At 40.5% G+C, this 22551-nt stretch overlaps 1 protein-coding gene across 2 annotated transcripts in view; it reads left to right on the forward strand.

The window, feature by feature from the left end:
• The window catches only part of adgra1b (adhesion G protein-coupled receptor A1b), a 206699-nt gene extending 196675 nt beyond the window's left edge, over positions 1 to 10024 (forward strand). For both annotated transcript variants that reach the window (XM_086045684.1, XM_086045686.1), the window contains exons 18-19: positions 5902 to 5997; positions 6336 to 10024. In XM_086045684.1, coding sequence (XP_085901810.1) covers positions 5902 to 5997; positions 6336 to 7737 — 1498 coding nt within the window. In that variant the 3' untranslated portion in view covers positions 7738 to 10024. The remainder of the gene's footprint in view (positions 1 to 5901; positions 5998 to 6335) is intronic.
• Positions 10025 to 22551: the final 12527 nt, after the last annotated feature.

Below are 22551 nucleotides of genomic sequence, written 5' to 3' on the forward strand. Positions count from 1 at the left end.
CTGTGTTGTCTTCTGTGTTTTCCTGTTATTTATGTGACCGCATTACTGTCCTACGTACAGGCTTTGCCTATTAACTACCTTGTTACCTGATTTTGAATAATTCTTTGTGTTGATGATGTGATGCCTTTAACTATAATCTTCAATGAACATTTTGGAAGAAATGTTCTTTGTCCTAGCTGACATGACTGAAGACAGATTCTATGTCTGTGTTTCTGAAGAGCCACAAAAAGACAATCTCATTCACTACCTCTAAACAGCCTTCTTCTTACAAAGCAAATCCGCCAATACCTTCATGATTCGGCATATAAATACGGAACTTGTAGTCGCTACCACCATGCACTGCTTGTGAATGAGATCATTTGTCCAGGGGCAAGCGTTTGGATCATGCAGCACTGCATCCATGTTGATCCGTGGTGATTGACTGTAATGGTCCCTGTCAGACATGCTCATGCAATACGACTTAGCGGCTGGAGACAAATCAATTTCTCCTCCTGCCCCCCCTATTCTCCAATCACCACCTCCCCCATGCCCATTATCAAACCTATTTCTGCTGATCTACCTCTCTGTCCCTCCAATCTTGACAGCATCTAATGGCATAGCAAGAAAAACAATTGTTGCCAATCTTATCAAAAATCTGCTCCACCTCATGTTGTTTAGTATATCACCATATTTTCAGGTAATTTGTGTTTTGTGAACATTATTATTGTCATTTTTGGGATCATTGTTGATGGTTATCAATAATATTTGTTATAGTATGCTTCAGGGCATGTTTGACTCATATTAGATTATTGCTTTCTCACTCAAATATCACTTCCCTTTGTGTTGCAAGTTTTTGTTTTTATTACACTGTGCGGTTTTTCACATGCACAGATTAGAGTGTCCAATCATTTTGCATATATTAAAACATTAACATATGTAAGCCATGTGCCGTATTGATTTTGAGGTTGAAGAGGTCAGGTGCTTTTAACATCTTAATGCTTATTCTCATTTACACTTATCTTGCTGACAGGAGTGTAAATGGCTTTCTTTTGGTGGGGGATGGGAACTCCTAAGGGAACTGTTCCACTCAGAAGCAGTGACAGGCTGGTAATGCTGCCAACCACTACCATCTCTAACCACATTCCCTATTTACCTTCTCAGAATCACCCAAATCCCATGTCCCTCCAACCCAAGTACCAACGACCCAGACAAGCACCTTGATTATAATTGAATTTTCGGGATGTCTCCTGTGTGATAAGAGACATATTGTGAAAGGGAGAGGCAGGGGGAGGAGAAAGGAGGAAGATGGAGTGCTGTAAAGGTTAGACCAGCGACAGAGGTGGAGATTGAACAGGATGGAAGAGAAAATAGCACAGTGTTATGTAGGAAAGTGGATGACAGGGCAAAGGGAAAGCGCAAGGACACAGTAGAGAGGGAGCTGCTGGGGATTAGCGTTGTTCCTGCACACAATTGTTAGCCCTCACTGTTTAGTTGCTGTGATTCAAGCATCAGTAGCGCTCAGATTTTGCAATTAAAAGCTTTCCTTATCAGGCAGCAGATGACAGATGATTAAACACTTGCTAATGCCAGACGATCATATTGTATAGAGAACTTTGCCTGAAGGTAACAGATCTAAATCTGATACCATTTTTGCATTCATGGCCTCGATTTCACCCTGAGGAAGTGTAACATTAATTTCACAGGAGGGTTTAATGCTCAAGCGAAATGGTGAATGAAGTGACTAACAATGGAAATTAATCGAAACAAAGTGTCGGTTGCTTCTACAATGCTGTGTTTGACATTATTAAATGTAGCTCGATCTGTAAGGATTTAGGGGAAAATAATCAATAAAAAACTACAGCTGCGAGCAGTTATGGGCACATTGGGGGTACTGACACATTAGAGTGAACTACATCACACAACACTGGTTTGATAAAATAATACCTGTATAAAAGGCCAAAGATGAGGTAAAATGTAACAGAAAATTAGGTCTTGGGCTGTTACATTTGCCTCCAATTTTTTGTAGATCTTGTTGAAAGATTCAGCCATGGCTGCTTTGTTAAACATTTGTAGGGGGTGTCACTGCAGTTTTGTTTTTGGGAGGCATTTTAGATTCAGTCTTAGTCTTTTGGGCAAAAATTGTTACAGGTATTTGTTTTAGTCACATTTTAGTCATTCCTATTTATGATAGTTTTAGTCGACAGAAACTAAAAAAAAAAAAAAAAAAAAAAAAGGTCTTAGTCTAGTTTTAGTTAACAAATACTCAAAAAGGTTTTAGTCTAGTTTTAGGAGCATAGACATACAAATAGACAAATTACAAATAGACATACAGGGTTTCCACCCTATAGCAAAGACTTTCTGATCAACTATGGATTATGCATTACACACAGATAAAGTAGTAACAGTGGAATTAATGCACATTACTGCAAAATAAGCAGAGAAGCAAAGTATTTTCTTTGGCAATTGTTGTGTTTATTTCCACCTAGTTTGTGGCCACATTTACCATTACCGCTGTCTACAATGCATTGTGTTGTTCTTTCTGCTTGGGCATTATTTAAATTTGGATGAGTCAGATTATGGTTCTTTGATTCGATTCCGGTTCGTAACCATTCTCGATTCCGATTCTTAACGCAAAAAAAAGGGATTTATCTTTGGACAAATCGCATGAATTTCTCTGTTCTTTAATTTCATAAACTTTTTTTGTGTGTGAACTTTACTAGGAATTACTCAAAGGGTTGTTTTTAAACAATATTTATTTTTATATTTTTTTAATTATTTCTTATTCTTATTTCTTATTTATTATTATTTCACAATAGCTTTATTTCTGAGAAGACAGCTGTTACTGAAAGCATGCTATTGAACACCAATTGATGGGCTAATCTAATATATTACTTTAGAAAGAATATATATATATATATATATATATATATATATATATATATAGTAAAAACACAACAGTGCATTTTAAGGGCAAGCAAGAAAAATGTATCTAATCTAATAAGCAGTCTATGTAATCATATGTTATGTATGTGTATATGCTCCAGCTGTGTATGCTATATGCTAAATATTAGCTGGATACGTGCATTTGTGTGTTGAACCTGTTGGCTCAATGTTGGCATTAGACATACTTAGCCAATTCACACTATAGGTCCGGAGCCACATTGCATCAGTTCTATGGCTAGGCGTCGACCGAATGAGCTCGTCGGGCTGGGGATCACCAACCCCGCGAAGGACGACTGCTGCCGTCATAGGGTCTCAGCAGCCTTCACAGCTGTGGAGATCTGTGGGAAGGGCGCGGAGAACGTCTTGGGTCGCCACACCCGCGCTGGTCGACTCAAGCAAGCAGAGTGGCTCAGCATCCAGTGGGGAGAGCTGCCATGCACTTGCGATGCAGCTTCAGCAGCAGGAGGGGTTGCACGTCACGCGCACACATTTTATTTTCAACCAGTCCTACTTTTTCCGTGCTTCTTCCGTGCGGCTATCGAGGAATCGAAACTTAGCACCGACATTCTAAAATCCGAATGATTCCGGTCATACATTTTGAATGTCTGACAGACCACATGCTAACAATTTCATCCAGTCTCATCTCGTCAACGAAAACTCAAATACGTCACATCATATTTTAGTCATCAAAGAGCCACACTTAGCTCGTCATCATCATTATCGCCAGGAAAAAAAGGGACGTTAACGAAATAATTTAATCATCGTCATTGTTGATGAAAACAACACTTTGCCACGGAGCAAATTTTTAGAAATTGCACGGAAAAAACGACCGTAATTTCCGGACTACAAAACACTCCTGATTTTAAAGCCGCAACATTTAAATAGAGACATAAAAACAAATTTGTACATACATCGGCTGCTCCGTATTAATGGCTGCGGGTCTTCACGTTATAAAATAGGATATTTGCAAAGAAAGAAGTCACACAGATGCCTTTTTAAAAACTTGTATTTACCTTAAACACCGGTAGATGCTTTTTTTTCTCCAAACTATGCTAAAAGCAGCTAGTTACACGATAGCGTCCCAGAACCTTTCTCAGTCTCTCTCGTCACACGAGGTAAATTCATCAACAAGCTTCAAGCTTCACAAGTAGCAGTGCAGCCTTTGAAAACCTGTTTGTTATGTGTTTGGGAGACACAGGGGGATGTCACTCCATGGCCAGACTTGCTGTCCTCCAGGGATGATGAGAGTTGGTAGCCAAACAAACATCAGAGACACGAGGGTGGCACTGCAAAGATGGCTGTATTTATGGCACTCATTCTCAGTGCTCATTAAACTCAACTCAAGATGCTTATTTTCAGAGCTGGGCATCGCCTTACCGTCACTGCGTTCCATCCTGCATACCTAATCGACTCACGTGGTCCCGGTTCATCCCTCGTTGGCAACAGCCAATCGGCGTACAGTAATCTTCACATCACACGCAGGCGCCGCATGAGCAGACACGCCGCCAAACAAAGAAAAAATATCAAACAAAAACAACAGACACACACACACGCACATCGTGGTCATCTGTGAAATAAAAAAAATATGGGGCACATGTCTTTGCGTCTGTGGGACCGCAAGGTACACAACACTGTTTTATGCTTATTTTTTTTTCTTTATTTCTTTCTTTCGTCCTTTCTCGACGTCATTTGGCTGACTCAGACCGACTGGGGACCACGTGGGTCGATTAAATATGCAGACGGGAACTCGGTGGCGGTTAGGCGATGCACAGCTCTGCTTATTATCACTCTACTATATACCCCTATATTCACTTCTACACAGCCACGCATATACTTCCTTTCTCTGATTGAGTTTGCTAGATTGGACTGTTGTCATGGGCCATTTTCTTCAACTTCCACCAAAGATTTTCAATTGGATTGAGATTCAGACTATTTGCAGGTCATGACATTGACCGTGGGCGGCACGGTGGTCGACTGGTTAGCACGTCCGCCTCACAGTTCAGAGATCGTGGGTTCGATCCCGGCTCGGGCCTCCCTCTGTGGAGTTTGCATGTTCTCCCCGTGCCTGCGTGGGTTTTCTCCGGGTACTCTGGTCTCCTCCCACATTCCAAAAGCATGCATGGTAAGTTGATTGGATTCTCTAAATTGCCCCTAGGTGTGATTGTGAGTGCGGATGTTTGTCTCTGTGTGCCCTGCGATTGGCTGGCAACCAGTTCAGGGTGTCCCCCACCTACTGCCCGAGGACAGCTGGGATAGGCTCCAGCACGCCCCGCGACCCTTGTGAGGATCAGCGGTATCGATAATGGATGGATGGATGGACATTGACAGTGTCTTTCATCAAGGAATGTTTTCACCTTTTTCTCTATGGTTAGATGCATTATCATCTTCATAAATTATTTCAGACAGCATATACTTGGAGTGGAAATTTGAATATTGAAGGTAACGTGTCTTTGCTGCTCAGAGTAAAGGTACACTTCCGAGAAAAGCATTATGAAGCTCATTATTTTTAGCAGCGGTGTAGCAGTGACGAACTTCCTTGCAGGTAGTATGGGTTCACTTCCTACTTAGTAGCTGTGTTAATGTGAGTCGACGGTTGTCCAGGGTTCAGTGTATCTTTTGTCAAGTTTTGGTAGGCCCCTTTTCGCGGTGGCCCTAAACAGGATAAACTGTACAGAAAATGGATGGATGGTTAGATTAAAAAGGAAATGGATGTACAGTATGTGGTAGGCAAGCCAGACTTCATTGGGTTGAGGTTCAGGAAATAAACTTAAAATGTGACTGCATCGGTTAAACACCTGAAAGGGTTGCACCATAAATTTTTGCATGTTGACGTTCTTATATAATCATTGTAAATGTTTCTGTGTTCACTTTGATTAATGGTGGTAAGTCTAACTCTTTCTCTGAAATGTATTTCATGAATGTTTTAATTCCAATCTTATTTTTCTTGACCAACCAAGCACGTTTTATCATCTCTTACAGATTTTATTTAGTCAGTGGTGGAGTGCCCCTCATCATCTGTGGGGTCACTGCAGCTGTCAATCTTGACAACTATGGAAGCGGGGAGCAAGCACCATAGTAAGCTCACACGCTGAATTCAATGACTTGAATGAAAACTGTGGCTATGGGTAGTTTATAAATGTAGAAAAACTATATTAATAAATTATTTTCATTCATATTCTAAACCAAATGCATACATATTGCTTATTTCTGTGGTTATATTGATCATTAAACAGGGCAGGCACATCCATGATTCTGTTAGTACACGTCTGTGCTCACTGTCATTATGTTGCATGTCAATGTAATGGAAATGACTCCTGTATTTTCAAATGAAGAAAATCTTAATTTGACCACGAGCTTTCATATTTTTGCTATTAGCTAGCATTGTTGTCTGATTATTTTCATGTTTACTGCAGCTGCTGGATGGCCTGGGAGCCAAGTCTGGGAGCTTTCTTCGGCCCAGTGGCACTCATCGTCCTGGTGACATGCATCTACTTCCTCTGTACCTTTATTCAACTGCGTCGCCAGCCTGAAAAGAAGTATGAGCTGAAGAGGCTGACAGAGGAGCAACAAAGGTTGGCCTCCGTCGACGTGCCGACGCATTGCCAGCAGGCAGCCGAGCCTGGCGCCCCGACGGCCCAACCTACCGGGCGCCACTGCCCCGCCGGTTGCCCGGGTGTCCCTGTCAATCCCGCCCTGTTGGCCAATGAGCACTCCTTCAAGGCCCAATTACGCACAGCTGCCTTCACGCTTTTCCTGTTCCTGGCCACATGGACTTTTGGGGCACTGGCTGTGTCACAGGGTCATTTCCTGGACATGATCTTCAGTTGCCTGTACGGTGCCTTCTCTGTCACGCTTGGCCTCTTCATCCTCATTCATCACTGTGCCAAACGGGACGACGTCTGGCATTGCTGGTGTTCGTGTTGTCCTGGCGGGCGAGCCAACAGCTGCTCTGGTGCCCACGGGCCGGGCCAAGTGCCACCAAAAGTCAACGTAAATGGAGATACCCCTTCACACGGCCATGGTCACAGTCACTGCCACCATGATTCGCCATGTAAAGCAGTGATAAGCTGTAGTCATGGCAGTGTAAGCCACTGTAAACATGCTGCCCTTCCATCATCGCAAAACCATGTAACATGTCTGACACCCGTGACTCCATGTTGCGCTGCCTTGCATAGCCAGCAGCTAATGGAGGAAGAACCTACTGCTACACACGTGTTGCTTCATGCTGATCCCGAGGGTTACCGGCCGGGCATCCAGTTGCACCCCTGTTTGAAAAGCAGCAGCAGGACTAAAGGCCGCCATTTCAGCCGCCGGTCTGGAGCCAGCGAGAGGGAATACGCCTATCATATCCCCTCCAACGTAGATGGAGGCAGCGTGCACAGCTCACACACTGACAGCCCCCACAGCACCCACGAGCGTCACATCCACACTTGTCCACATCAGGTCCACGAGGTCCTCCATGAGGGGCATCATACATGCCACACGGCGGCAGCAGCTGCACATGAGGCCCTCGCATGTCATAATCCCTGCCATCGGCATATGTGCTGCGCCAAGGCGGACATGTTCCCTTCCCTGTGCCCGGCAGAGGCAGCCGATGCAGGGGTGTTCCTGTGCGGGTGCAGCAAAGTGGCTGAGGAGGAGCCAATCACGCATCACCATTTGGAAATGCACGCCCCGCGCAGACAATCTTATCCCCAAAATCCACCCAATCAGAATGGGATTCTAAAGGGGGGCTTGCACGAGGGGCTCCTTTACAGCTCAGACAGTACAGGGAATATACGCACTGGACCCTGGAAGAATGAAACTACTGTGTAGTCCGGTATGGATCAAGGCGGCGCCGCCATTTCATGCCACCAAAAACAACAACAAAAAACTTGTCTCCCAGAATATAAAAACATTTTAATCATCTCAATCAGTGTGGGATACTGTCCTCATATTTGTATGTGTGATCTTTTACTGGACAGAAATCTGCTATATTCACTAAACAATCTATTCCATCAAGATCAAAATATGAACATGTAAGAAGATACACGTGAACTCAAGATGGTTCCACTCTTTCGTATCATTACAGATATCTGTATGTATAAAAGAAATTGGATGGCTGTATGTCTGGATATGTGTGTTAGTGCTCAAAGGCAACAAGCTGCAAGATTTTTTTACCCTTTGAGTCTGAATCATCAACTGATAAAATTAACCAAAACTTTAAAGAACTCCATGTATCCATGTTTTAGACAATTAAACCAGCAATTTTAGATTTCATGGTTTTCTTTGCCATTCAGTCAAACAGCTGTGAATATGTACAAGACATTTTCTAAATAACATACAAAGGTAATGTTGCTTGGCATTTAAGTGATATTCATCCAACACATGAAAAAAAGTGAAATCAAACATGCTTTTTCAGGGTGGTATTGAGTACGTGTTCTGTGTGGTATCGTCACAGTTACTTTTTTTTTTTTCCTTCGGGAGAGTGTTCGACTACAGTATCAATGTGACTACAGTTTGTCTTAATGAGTCCCTGAATCCAGAGTACCCGCCTGCGACCAGATTGATCGTTAGATACTTTATTCCTCCATAAAGGAAATACAGTGGTGCCTTGAATTTGAGGCTGTCACTATGGAATATTTTAGAATTTATTATTCTATCAATTACTAATCCTGTCAGTAAAGCTGCTGCTCAGCCTGGAGAGGGTGCTGTACAGTGGATGCTGTGGATTGTCCATGGTGGACAGAAGCTGGTTCAGCGTTCTCCTTTCTGCCAACAATATCAGGCTGTTCAGCTCTGTGCGCAAGACAGAGCCTGCCTTGAAGTAGAATTAATACAACATCCAACATTGTGGCTTAAGTCTTATCACAAAACATAACACACAATCGAGCTGCTGCATTGGCCCTGGTTTATTTATTTTTTGTCATTGTCATTTCTTGTCATCATTATGAAATCGCAAATCAAGCATGAACCTATTTTATGCAACCAACAATTCTCTAACGTTGTCCACCCATGAGTATTTGATTTGCCTTTGACCCAAATAGACTGCTGCAGTTCATCTTTGATCAGTTCCATCAACGCCTTAGTTCCATTCACTCATAAATTACAGATTTGCCCAAAGAATCCAGTTTGGAACTTTAGATGTTTATTCTTTAGGTTTTGTCATGAAGGTTTAGTATGCTAAAAGAGAAGGCAAGAAAGGCTATATGTACCAACTGAAATTGCATGTTTGTGTTGATGTCTGAATGGTGTTTTATTTTATTTTGGTGGCTGGGCAACACCTGTCAAACATTTCATCAGAAAAAAAAAGTGCATATAATCTGCATATAGACCGCAAACCCTGTTCTCGCAAAACCACCTCGGCCTGCGCATCATGTCTTTCTTCATTATGTGCACTCTTGTCTGTGTGAATAAAAATGGTTCCTAGTTAATTATTTTCTATCAGATTTGAAGTATTTATAAATACAATAACTCTATGTATATAGTGGGGAAAAACTGATCTCTCAATTTTAATACTCAGTATCTGAGTTTAAAAATGTCTTTTGTTTTCTAATGCTTCTTAATGTGTTGTCATTTTTGTTGCCATTAACATAAGTACCGTATGCAGATTCTCCATGAGTTGTGAGACGTTTCCTGATATATCAGAAATAGAAATGCACTACCCATGCTAATGTTGGCCTGTCTCAATTACATTACTGTTTTAGTGTGATTATTCTGGAAATGTTGTTCAGACTCGAATAACTGAGATTAAAAAAAATTGAGTTATGTAGAAATGAGAGGAGAGAAGCAATCACTTGAAGCTCAGTGCCGTTTTTTTGTTTGTTTGTTTGTTTTAATTGAAACCCCATTTGTATTCATAGATGATGCATGATTCTCCCTCTCCATAGGTCTTGGACAAAAATGATTATAGGCTGGATGTGTGTGCTAAAACTTTGGCCCATATTCTTGTAGTCACTTATTGTAGATGCCCACTTGTACTTCAATTTGTAACAGTAATACACACACGCGCACACACCCATACACGCACACACATACATACATATATATATATATATATATATATATATATATATATATATATATACATATATATATATACACACCCTTGTGAGTGATAAGAGGATTGGATAATGGATGGATGGATGGCCATATATATATATATATATATATATATATATATATATATATATATATATATATATATATATATATATATATATATATAAAACCCACCCAGTTCGCAACACTGCCTTACATGCAGCCACCAGCTGGCAAGTATTACCATAGAAACGTTCACAATACATATACCGTACATAGGCAGTCTTGGCATAAATAAAACAAAATCACACCATTTTATCCCTGTATTTTTAATGTCTTAATGATAAGGAACTCAGCACTAGTATTTCTCAACACACAGAAATGGCTACAATGATCAAATGAAATAAAAATGTAAATGACTTCTTCAGCTAAACACATTATTTTAAGAGAATGGTGGTCTCTGTTAGTTGCTGTACAAGTGTATTTGCTAAGTGTTTTGTTTCAATGTGTTTGGTGTCATAGTGCCACTGTAGAACACCCTTCTCTATTGTCAGCAGTAGCAGATGTGCTGTCCCAAATGAGCATGACTGCTTAGTTTCGGGTCACCTAGCAGCTACTTGAAAACTGACCAGTGGTACTGTGACAAAACCCAAAGCCAGTTTTCACTTTTTCTACATTGACACAGATTCCAATAAATGTATTTTTTCACCATGTAACTGGCGAGAGTATCTTTGCCATGTGTTTTTTTTCGAGTCATCCACGTTTGCATGCGACGGTGAATGTACGTTTTGTTTTGTTCTCTAAGTGCTTGCCACACTGTGGTGTGTGAGATTTCCTACAGAGCTGCTGCAGGGCAGGATTTCTACATGCCACAGGCTTGCATTCAATGGGGTGTGTGTGAGCGTGCGCTTGTGTGTAATCGTGCTACCCTTGAGCCCATGCATGCACAAGCGTCGTTCATACACAATCCTAAAACTGTAAACATTGTGTTCTGGGCATCTCAGATTACACGCAATAGAGACATTTTACAGTAATTGATGTCCCTTCAAAATTGATGAAGACTTTAGATTCTCAACTCTTGTGCTGTGAGAGATCAACAGTGAAACTATCCAACTTCACTTAATTGGTCCAAAAATTGCTCCATCTTTGTTCATCTGTCTATGCCAGCGATGAATTGTATATTGACAGGCAGAACAATTAAGTACCCTTGCACAAAAGGTACGTAATTATTCATTAAGTTCTGTATTTAATCGGTGTGACACTTTTGTCTGTTAGTGTGTGATGAGAGTCTTTTCTAATGTAAAATATGTGCCTTAATTGGCTCAATAAATATTTGGAAACAATGAGTAGTGGTCAGACTGCCAGAAGGCCCAAAACAACAGGAAAGGAGCTATAGATTTTATTTGTTAGGTTGTAATCATTGTTTTCATGTGAGTGTAAACGATCTGAAATATTTTCTCTTGTGGGAATAGGTTTTCCATTTCATTTGAACAAAGGCTAACTTTTTGTCCACAAATGTTAAAGGTAACACTAAAAGAACACCATGGTGTAATGTGTTTGAAGCATCATGATGTGGTGTCATTTCATCTGGATCTTGGGCTATAGTCAATATAAAGATAATTGGGAGCAATTCCAAATAATGCTTTTCAGGAATCCGTTGAAAAGCTGAAGCAATTTCACAACCCAAACAATGACCCAAGACAGTCAGTGAACGAAGCTTCGGGTATTAATTGCAGTTCTCTAATGGAGGAACCTGTGCACGAGAGGTTCCCTTGCAATCTAACAGATGTAGAACACTTCCGCAAGGAATAGTGTGCAAAAAAAGTACATTTAAAAAACGCCAATGTATTTATTTTTGAATGAGAATTTGTTTTCACTCATTGTTTTTAACTGCATTGTACTTTACTTGTTCTTGGCTGGCGGTATGTAATTTTTGTATAAACATCGACCTAAAACAACTTAAAAGTGTACAAAAATAACATGCTGTTGTGATGAATTGACATTTGTCATGACTTCACATCTTTCAGAGTTGTCTTTTTTTTCTCAAAATTTTTAGCTGTCAAGCAGCTCTGTGACATATTGCTTAGCATGTCTCTTTCAGTCAAGAGCTCCCGGATTTGTATCTCGGCTCAGGTCGTCCTGTGTGACGTCCGCATGTTCTCTTTGTGCCCCCCTCCCCTCCCCCCAAGTACTCCGGCTTCCTCCCCCATTTCAAAAACGGGCATATTAGGTTAAGTGAAGTCTGTAAAATTTCCCATTGGTGTGTGAATGATTGCTTGTTTATACGTGCCTTACTATTGGCTGGTAACCAGTCCAGGGCGAACCCCGCCTCTCGCCTCCACTCTATTGAGAACAAATAGTGTAGAAACTGATGGATGAATGGATGTATAGCTCTCATTTGCCTGGAGGAAGGAAATTTGAGAATGTGTCAGAAACTGCATACTGTATTTGTTTGTAATATAGTTTGGCTTGGTGTGTGGTAAAGAAAAAAAATCTATCTGGAAAAAGCGAGAAGAAATATGTTTCTTTGTCACATGTTTACTTTTAACTAGTTTAATTTCTCACTGTATGAAACAGGCTTGTAAATATGAGCCTTTGCTGGGAGAGGCCAAGTGTAAAAGTGCCTGTGTTGTTAGGCGAAGACAATGTATTACGCCTGTGGACATGCATGAGTAATCAGATGTGGAATAACAAGCAGGACTTTGCACACATTCACTCTCTGCTTTCACTGATGCATTCACACCACAATGCAGGCACTGCCGAGGACTACATACAGTATGATTGAGCAGTCTCTTTGTGGGGAGTGCTTTTTTTGTCCTTAATTGTCAGTGAGGAGAAAGGGGGCTTCAAGTGATAGGAATTGCACACAAATGCATTTTTCCTGTTAATGATGACTGATGTAGGCCTATGCTTTTTTATATTCTGAAATCAGCCCCTTGTAGGTCATGCTATCCCAGCTCTGTTTTCATTGGCTCCCTTGATCCCGCTTTTTCCTCCACACATTTTCATCCATCTCTCCAAAAACAAATGCCACTCCTCCCCGCCATGAGTTCTGTTAGAAGGTTGTGATCGTCATGCTAATGCTGTCCTTGACTAAAATAACATCTTCTTGACTCATGTGCGTGCTGAAAGAGGCGAGAGAGTTTTGTGGATTTTGGAAGGGTAGTTTGAGTCTTATGATGGAGAAATGCACACACACACACACACACACACACACACCCACACACACACACACACACAGAGGGTGAGGTGCTGAGATCAAAGAGGAAAGGAAGACAGGAAGAGGAGGCCAAGCCTTAATTCCTTATTCTATCTTAAACTGCATTTCGTCTTGTGTGTTTGTTTTAAATGTATGATTTTTTTTTTTTTAGCAGGGAAATGGAATTTGTCGGCTTGTACATTTCTAAAGTTACTGGCAGTGACATTGCAGCAAGACACACACGGGATGGCATCATCGTACTTACATCTTACTCCTCAGATCTCTTTCTGTTGCATGTGTAGATGAGTGTGTGTTGACTGTGGAAAAGACACCGGGGGGTCTGCGCTATGATGCAGCATCTTCAGGTTCCTCGGGTACCCATACCTGTCAACTTATACGTTTTCCCCGTATTTCATACGTTTTTTTTTTTTTATCATTTCAAATTGTGTACGCCGTATGACAATTTTTGGACGGAAAAAAAAATAAATATATTTTTTTTAAAACTTGATTTTTTTGTTAGACCAATCTCGTCTTGTCACTGGTAGCAGACCACAATGTTATTTGGTAAATAAAATAAACTTGTTCATACAAATTTTCTTTGTTCTTATTCTACATAGTCTGTCTTGCTGTGAGTAAATAGGTTCCGTGTTGTGTTTGTAAGGTTTATTATCGCTTAATAAGGGGAATTGCAATCATTAATAAGGGGAGCAATTGGCTGAGGTTGACAGGTATGGGTACCTTCAGGTTCTGTCATTTGATCTTATTGAATTGTCAAGATAATAACCATCAACCCTGGGTCACTATCCAGGATTGTGATTGTCTACTTGACTCATTTAAGATCACTACAGTGAGCCCGGATAGGGTTTGCTTGGAAGGCTTTTGCCAACACCAGACCTGTTGCTTAATCGTGTCATGTCACGCTTAGAGCATTTTCTCAGAATGCTGGCCTCTGAGTTGCTTTGTGATATTGGCCATCAGGTCCATCTTTGACTCATCCAGGCATCAATGACTTCTAGACAATGAGCATCGGTTCTTCCGTAGTTATTGTACAAACAGTATACACAGAGCCTCTACATAATGGATTGACATGTTGGAGCCCTTCAAACAATTATTTCCCTGTATACCACCTTGTATTCATGCTGTATGAGCTCACTGTTAAATTGTTTCAACTTGTTTTCCTGAGAGTTACACTATTCAATGTAAGAGATTTCTTCCATCCATAGTCGGATTTTTTTTTTCAACCCAGTGCAACCTTTTTAGTCTCAGGTTGTCCATCCATCCATCCATTATCTGACCCGCTTATCCTCACAAGGGTCATAGGGCATGCTGGAGCCTATCCCAGCTGGCTTCAGGCAGTAGGCAGGGGACACCCTGAATTGGTTGCCAGCCAATCACAGGGCACACAGAGACAAACAAACATCTGCACTCACAATCACAACTAGGGGCAATTTAGAGAGTCCAATCAACTTAGCATGCATGTTTTTGGAATGTGGGAGGAAACCGGAGTACCCTGAGAAAACCCATGCAGGCACAGGGAGAACATGCAAACTCCACACAGGGAGGCCGGGGCCGGGATCGAACCCACGACCTCTGAACTGTGAGGCGGACATGCTAACCAGTCGACCACCGTGCCGCCCGGTCTCAGGTTGTACATTTCAGAATTTACCGAAAATGTTTTAGCTCAGTGAGCATCTTAAGCAACCACCGTTTGTGTGTGTGTGAGTTATCTTTTTATATATATAAACCCACACATCCTGGGATCGTAATGAAGATGTAATGCTTTTCTTAATTTATGCAGTTATTTCATATATATTTCAACTATTACATTTTTGTAAAATCTGTACCTGCATTTGGAATTGTACTTTTTAACATCTGCGATTGGCTTGCCCCAGTGGTGTCGTTGGGCCTTTTTTAGGGAGATGAATCCTCCCTAAAATATTCTTAAACCCCCCTAAATGATTTGGTTGCATTTTTTTCATTTCTTTTTATTTTTAATATTTATTTTTGACAAAATAGCACCATAAAAAATCAATATAAAGTGCCTAGAAAATGACTTTTAATTATTCATTTATATAAGATCATAAATCATCTGTGGGTTTCCCCTTTTCTTCAGGACGGCCCTTGTCATGTGTCGTTATTCAATCTTTTCCACTTACGTAATCATGTTGAGAACATCCTTATTACTAAAACAGTATTCCATGTTTTCTTGTGACCTTGCTTCCATTGGTGCAGGCCTATATGAGCGTGTGGGTCGGTCACAATAAGAGCCATCTAAAAGCAGTACAAGGTAAAGAATGTGAAAGATGGACAATCATTATTTACTTGAATATGATCATAAATCTATGTGGGTAAGTGATAATATTTTTTTTTTTTTTCTCCAGCACGACCAATGACGCCAGAAAGAGATGGGATACAAGAAACAACACAGTGTTTAAATTTTGTCACTATTTAAACAAATAAGAATGTTATGACATTTTAAAGGCTTCAAAAAGTGGGCAAAAATGTAGTCTTGTTTCTAATTCAAAACAATGGAATTGCCTGTGATCAGTTTTTGAGAAAAGGAATGAAGCCGAGATCTTGAGGCCTCATAGTTCCTAAGTAACTAAGCCAAAGAAGTAACTTACATGTCGCCGTTTTGGATCCGATGATGGCGGAGCGGTCAAACATTTTCCATAGTATCGAGTGGGAAGTTGGAAGTGGAACTGCTTGAGTTTGCACTACTGCGGGCTTCGCTATGGCTTCCGGGTTCTTGATACAATACCGGAACTTCATTGTAAGGAATCGATCGTTAATGTAATAAAGTAGTAGAAAATTTAATGCATACGTTTTCTTTCCGAGTGAGAGAATTTCCGTTTGATCTAATGATGGCGGAGCGGTCAAAGTTATTCCGTAGTATAGAGCGGGGACTGCTTGAGTTTGCGCTACTGCAGGCTTCGCTATTGGTTCCGGGTTCTGGATACCGGAACTTCCGTTGTCAGGAATCGATTGTTAATGTAGTATAGGAGTAGAAAATTTAATGCATACGTTGTTTCCGGGTGAGGGAATTTCCGTTTGACAGAGGTCCGTAGGTGGGAACACAGACTGTACACAGCAGGTTTGCTACGGCATATTTCCGGAAGTAGGGAAGTGTGTGCTTGGCATGTGTCGCAGACCTGTCGCCAACAGCACAATGCATTGGTCATGTGAATCAATGCGTAAGTTGTCGCTCGCGCCGACGCGGGAGTAGAAAGAAGCCTAAAACGAAGCCTTCACTGAGTAGGCTGGGATGAAATTTGGCCGCCTTGCGACCACGTCAAACGCATGAGGGCCGATTAGTGGGCCATGCTTAGGCCAGCCATTTAAAAAAATTTATCACCCCTCACCCCTCCGCCCCAAAAATGGGCATCCAGCCGGACCGGTCCGGCCCAGGGACGGACTGCCCAGCTCTGCATATACGGATTGCAGCATCTGTTTTATCTGTATTTCTATCTCTACTTAAATTAGATTGGGAAGATTAGAAGTACAATAACAGTTAAATTTCTGCTTAAAGGTTTTGGCCATGGAAATCATTCGATTTCTGTTGCAAAGTGGACATTGTCTAGAATTGATGTGGACGAGGTAAGCCAAAGTTAACGGGCTTATTTACCTGATTTTGACAATGGAAACAAGTCAATAAATGAGTACTTCTGTGATGAGGGGAGAATGAAAGTACTGAAAAATGGGTTTTAAAATTCCCATCTTCACTTTGCTGCTGCAGTCCTTTTCCTTGCTGCTCGTCTCTCCGCTGAAGTTTGTGCCAGCAACCACATGCCGGTGTTGTTGTTTTTTTGTTATTGTTGCTTCGACTAATACCTTCAATGAGATTTTTGTTGTTGTTTTTTGCAGATTGAATACATCCCTAAACCGAAGTCAGCAGAGTTCTTGGCTTCAGCCTTCCTGTGTGGACTTTGCACATTCTCCATGCTTGCTGCATATTTTGGTACTCCAGCTTCTTCCCTCAAAAACCTGCATGTTTGGTTATTGAACACACTAAAATGTAGAGTCAAAATTATTATCCATGATTGTGAATGTGATAAGTTGTCTATTATGTGCCTTGATTGGTGAGCTACCAGCCCAGTGCGTACACAGCTTCTCAATAAATGAATGAATAAATCAATCAAACATTCATTCATTATCCATACCGCTTATCCTCACAATTGTCGCGGGCGTGCCGGAGCCTATTCCAGCTGTCTTCGGGCAGTAGGCGGGGGACACCCAGAATTGGTTGCCAATCGCAGGGCACACAGAGACAAACATCCGCACTCACAATCACACCTAAGGGCAATTTAGAGAGTCCAATCAACTTACCATGCATGTTTTTGGAATGTGGGAGGAAACCGTAGTACCCGGAGGAAACCCACGCAGGCACGGGGAGTACATGCAAATTCCATACAGGGAGGCCGGAGCCGGGATCGAACCCACGACCTCTGAACTGTGAGGCGGACGTGCTAACCAGTCGACCACCGTGCCGCCATCATTCATTCAATGAAACGTAATTTATACAGCGCTTTTCATCCATGAAAATTAGGAGTGTAACAAAATGAATCGAACTGAATACAACAGTTCCACTTTAAAGCAGCACTAGGCAAGAAATCTACCTAAATAAAAAATGTTCACAACTCTTTTGATGAAACATTGACTTACAAATACAGTACAGTGGTACCTCTACTTACGAAATTAATTGGTTCTGGAAGAAATTTCTTAAGTAGAAAATTTTGTAAGTAGAGACGCGTTTTCCATGTAAATGCCCTAATCCGTTCCAAGCCCCCCAATATTGAGACATAAATGTTTTATAAAGCATAAAAATGCATGAAAACATGTAACAAATACATGTTACAATTAGATTATTGCACAATAAATGAGAGTTGTGCATAATGTAAAAAACAGAATAGAGTAGAGAATAAAAATTATGGTCGTTTACCTTTTAATTGCTGTCCTCATCGCTTTTTACCCTCTTTGGTTCATGTTCTCTCTCAGAGGTGGGTTTTTGCCTGGCGTTTTGTAAAGAACTGATTTAATAATGTGGCGACTGTCGATACATTACGGTCATGTTCTTTGGCGAGATCAACCAAACGCATCCCTTTTTCATACATTTCTATTATCTCTTGCTTTGTTTGTATGGACAAAAAAAAACTATTTTCTCCTTTTTTTTCTTTTCCTCGTTTCTAATTCACGTAAAACTATCGGAACACCTCATGGCCCGAGGGGCAACTGACGAGGACGCTGCATAGACATCACATCTATCACATATCTATCTATCTACCTGTCTATCTGCACACATAGACACATACGGTAGAGGTCCCTCTTAGCCAATGGGATGCCAAGAAGATGCTTGGATAGCCAGTGGAAGAGTAGCTATGAGTATGTTGCGTTTCGAAAATTTCATATGAAGAGACGTTCGTAAGTAGAGGCACCACTGTAGTTGAATGGGACTTCATGCCCTAAGGGGGTCTGTATCATTTTTACTGGCACAAATCAACTTTGAGGAGGATGGTATCAACCCTGGCGCACAAAAAAATACAAATGTCCTGAATTTCTTTACGGCACATTCACTTCCTCCTTTCGCTAAAAGGACGGCTCAGGATTTCACGACACTGCGCGCTGGCACGCATGGGAAATGTGGTTGATTTTGGCAAAACACTACCGCTTTTGTCCACATGGCGCCGCCATAATCAAGTAAAACTGACATGATACAGTGTTGATTAAAAATATATTGAGATACATATCGAATATATAGTTTGTTATTGGAGAAATATATCTGTTAGGAAAATGCCACATTTACATTACTGACAAGTTCATTCATATATATCTAAAATGACAACAAGAAACTCAATGCATCGTACCCTCTAGAACTAAGCCATGCCATATTGAATTGAATCATAATCAAGCTGAATGAAGCCGAATCGAATTGTGTCCTTGAATCGTATCACACCCCATGTATCGAGATATGTATTACGGCTGCACGATATTTGGAAAACATCTGATATGTGATACGAGAATATTACGATATCAATATTATTGCCATATTTACTTACCATGTACCTAAAATAATAAAATATGTGTGCATACACTCTACATATATATATTAGTTATCTCAAGGCACTTTACATAATGGAGCATGTCTACAACAACGCTTCTCACTCATTCAGCCCAAGGCTACAGAGGTAAGGAAGGATTCCCTCTCAGGAAGAAACCTCAAGCAGACCTTATACTCAGTCTAGGGCGACTGTCTGCCTTGAATGTTTGGAATGAAAAGTGATAGAGGAGAGGGCAGAGACAAATAGAACAAAAGTATCGCAGTAGGCTTAAGGAAGCAATGTGGACATTAATTGTAACGCTGGGGTGATTGGCAATATCAACTGTTACTGGCTGCACAAGGCGAAAAGGCAATAGTAGCTTGCGTTGTGCTCTGAGTGGATATGTGAAGATTTGCCCTCACTTAGTTTACGCAATAAAAACTCCCATTACATTTCACTCTGTTTTCCCCAAGTCACCACATCCCAACTAACCCTTTATTTAATCCCAAGTAAAGAACTCTCAGGTGTTGTTGTGAAGGAACCTTTTTCAGCACGAGATGAAAATATTCCCTATAACTTGTTTTCTTGTCGCAGTCATGGCCCCTACTGTGCTGTCAAATTTCCTCATGTATTAAATCCTTTGTGAGTGTTGTGATGCATACCAAATACTAAGTGAATATTACTGCACTGTTTAAAAGAACACTATTCGCTGGATTCGGAGACAGATGTTAGCTGCCAATCTATGACGTTTGTTAGCGTTTGACAGTGATCCAGCATATCATCCTTCCCTCCCCCACGGCCTGTCTTTGTTATTTATAGCTTTCCCCATTGGTGACGCAATCTTGTACAACTGCAAAGGAGCACAGAATCATGTGATGGTTTTATTGAAACAAGACAGTGGATTATAGGGGCCTAAGAGGCTGCTATAACAGTCGCTTAACACAACAGCCAAGCACCCATCCCCCTCCTTCAGTAGAAAAAGCGAGACAGCTGGGAAGGTTACAGTAAATCATTGTACGTAACAGTACCATACTGCAATTCTAAGTGTACCAGAGTAAAATTGTTCTACTTCTAAATAAAGGTTTCCTCGATTTTAGTCAAATGTTGAGCAATGTAGAGCTGGGGAGAGTATTTTTTTTATCATGACAGTCCAGATAGGTATAGTCTGAATGACCTAATTCAGAATGCATTACAGTGACCTGATACTGCTCGGATTTTGTTGAGGTATTCTAATTACTTCACTTGAATAGTTTCACAGCATTTTAAAACTCCCATTATTCTCCACGTTTTTCCTTGTTGCTTAGTAGCAATGCCCTAATGTCAACTTATGTCGGTAAAAAAGAAAAAAAAATCTTCTGTAATAAAGAGATACTAATAACTTGTGATCAAAATCCACAATGCTACCCCTCCGTGTGACTGCAATAATGTTCAGTGTTTTCTCTATACGCTACCGCCGTCTTGTGGCAAAATCCGTAATAGACTGCAGAAGAGCAAAAGTGATTGCTACATCAAGAGAAGCGATCAATTCTAACAGATATGACTGACACCATCTTGGGTGCTCATTACATTTGCAAAAAGCAGCACAGTTGCCCAACTACTGAATAGTGATCATCAGCTTTTATTCATGTCATACTGCTGCCAGTAGGCAAGGCTAGAATATGCAAAGTAGTGTTTCTCCTCTTTGATGTCAAAATAAAATACTTTAGTTGTTTCATGTTGGTACATGTTTAAACAGTTATGAGTCATTTACCAAAAAGTTACCAAAAAGATATATATCATACACACACACACACACACACATAGTATTCTTACCATCTTGCCACTCTCGTGTCTTTTCTGGACAGAAGTCACGGTCATTCAACAAAATAAACAGAGTATGAATAATTTTGGCCTTAACTGTATATATCATACTGTACATAAATGAAAAAAACACCCACTTAATAATCAATTCATTAAGCAAAACACGAATCAAAAAATCCCTTTGACAGTAAATGTGTGTCGTGTGCCTGTCTGATAGTACGTCGGATAAGTGTGCATAAGTAGGCCTACACCATATACACGATACAGAAGAGTGAAGTAGGGCATAGATAGTGTTTCATCATCTGCACTAACTTCTGCATCTGTGTAACTGATTCAGCAATTCTACATTAATCAATGTAAAGATAACATGTTGTCTGATTGATTTCCACAACACCAAACTGGAATCAGATACCCTGTTTGTTTCTCAAGTCAGCGAGGCAATATGCTAGAAATTGATCATATTAATGCAGCAGTAGAAACATTATTTTCCTATTATCTCAACGTGCCATGATGAACAGTTGATATAGTTGAATCTAAAAGTTCCCGCATCCCCACTCAGCTCCTCCTGCCTGGTTCGAGCATCTGACTCAATGCTACACAGCCGGTATCTCACCCAAACTCAGCTGGTATACCCAGACAGGCTTTCAATCATTGCCATCACACAATACAGTCAAATAGAATTGCTAATTAATATGGTTGAGTGATTATACAAATACTATTCATCAAAAAAGCACCACAATTTGTTTAATACACTGAACAAAAATATCAACGCAACACTTTTGTTCCCATTTTCTCATGTGCTGAACTCAAAGATCTAAGACATTTTCTACATACATATTTCTCTCAAATACCGTTCACAAATCTTTCGAAATCTGCATAAGTGAGCACTTCTCATTTGCCAAAAAAATCCATGCACCTCACAGCTGTGTGGCATATTATTATTACATTATAATAACATTATAATGCTTATCTTTGTGTGCCTTATGCTACCTTAGTAAAAATGTGAAATTTAACAGTTTTGGGGAGGACCAGTGAGCAGAAAACCAGGAAGGATCTGATTTTCCATTTCCAACCGTGCAAAGAAAAACTCAGAGATTGTTTTGGGAAAAAAAGAATGACTGCAAATAAATAAATACAAATAAATGGAGAAAACCGAATCATACCAAACTAGGGTAATACATTCGCGATAATTCCAAAGAAAATTGTAGTTCTGTAATGGTAATAAATATATTACAGACTGATACAAATAATAAGTCTGCAGTATTATCCAGGAAAAAAAGTTACATATTATACAAGCAACATTATCAAGTCAGTAAATACGGTAATAACTTTAACCTAGAAATAGCAAATGGTGTGACACAAGACAGTGTACACGAGAGCTATCTGGTAGGTCCTGTAAACAAGAAGTATGCTTCTGATGGGAATTTTTTTTCCACTAGTGGAAATACATTTCTTACAGAAAAAAAAAAAATCTTATAACTGGCTTGAATGGGCTTCCATGAGGAAGTCAACCCGCAAAAATCTTTGCAATTATATGTTGTATGCACGTTCACTTGTCTAAACATGGCATTCTGA

The sequence above is a fragment of the Filicampus tigris genome, chromosome 11 (genome assembly GCF_054856515.1).
Source record: "Filicampus tigris isolate MCC_2025a chromosome 11, RoL_Ftig_1.0, whole genome shotgun sequence".
NCBI lineage: Eukaryota > Metazoa > Chordata > Actinopteri > Syngnathiformes > Syngnathidae > Filicampus > Filicampus tigris.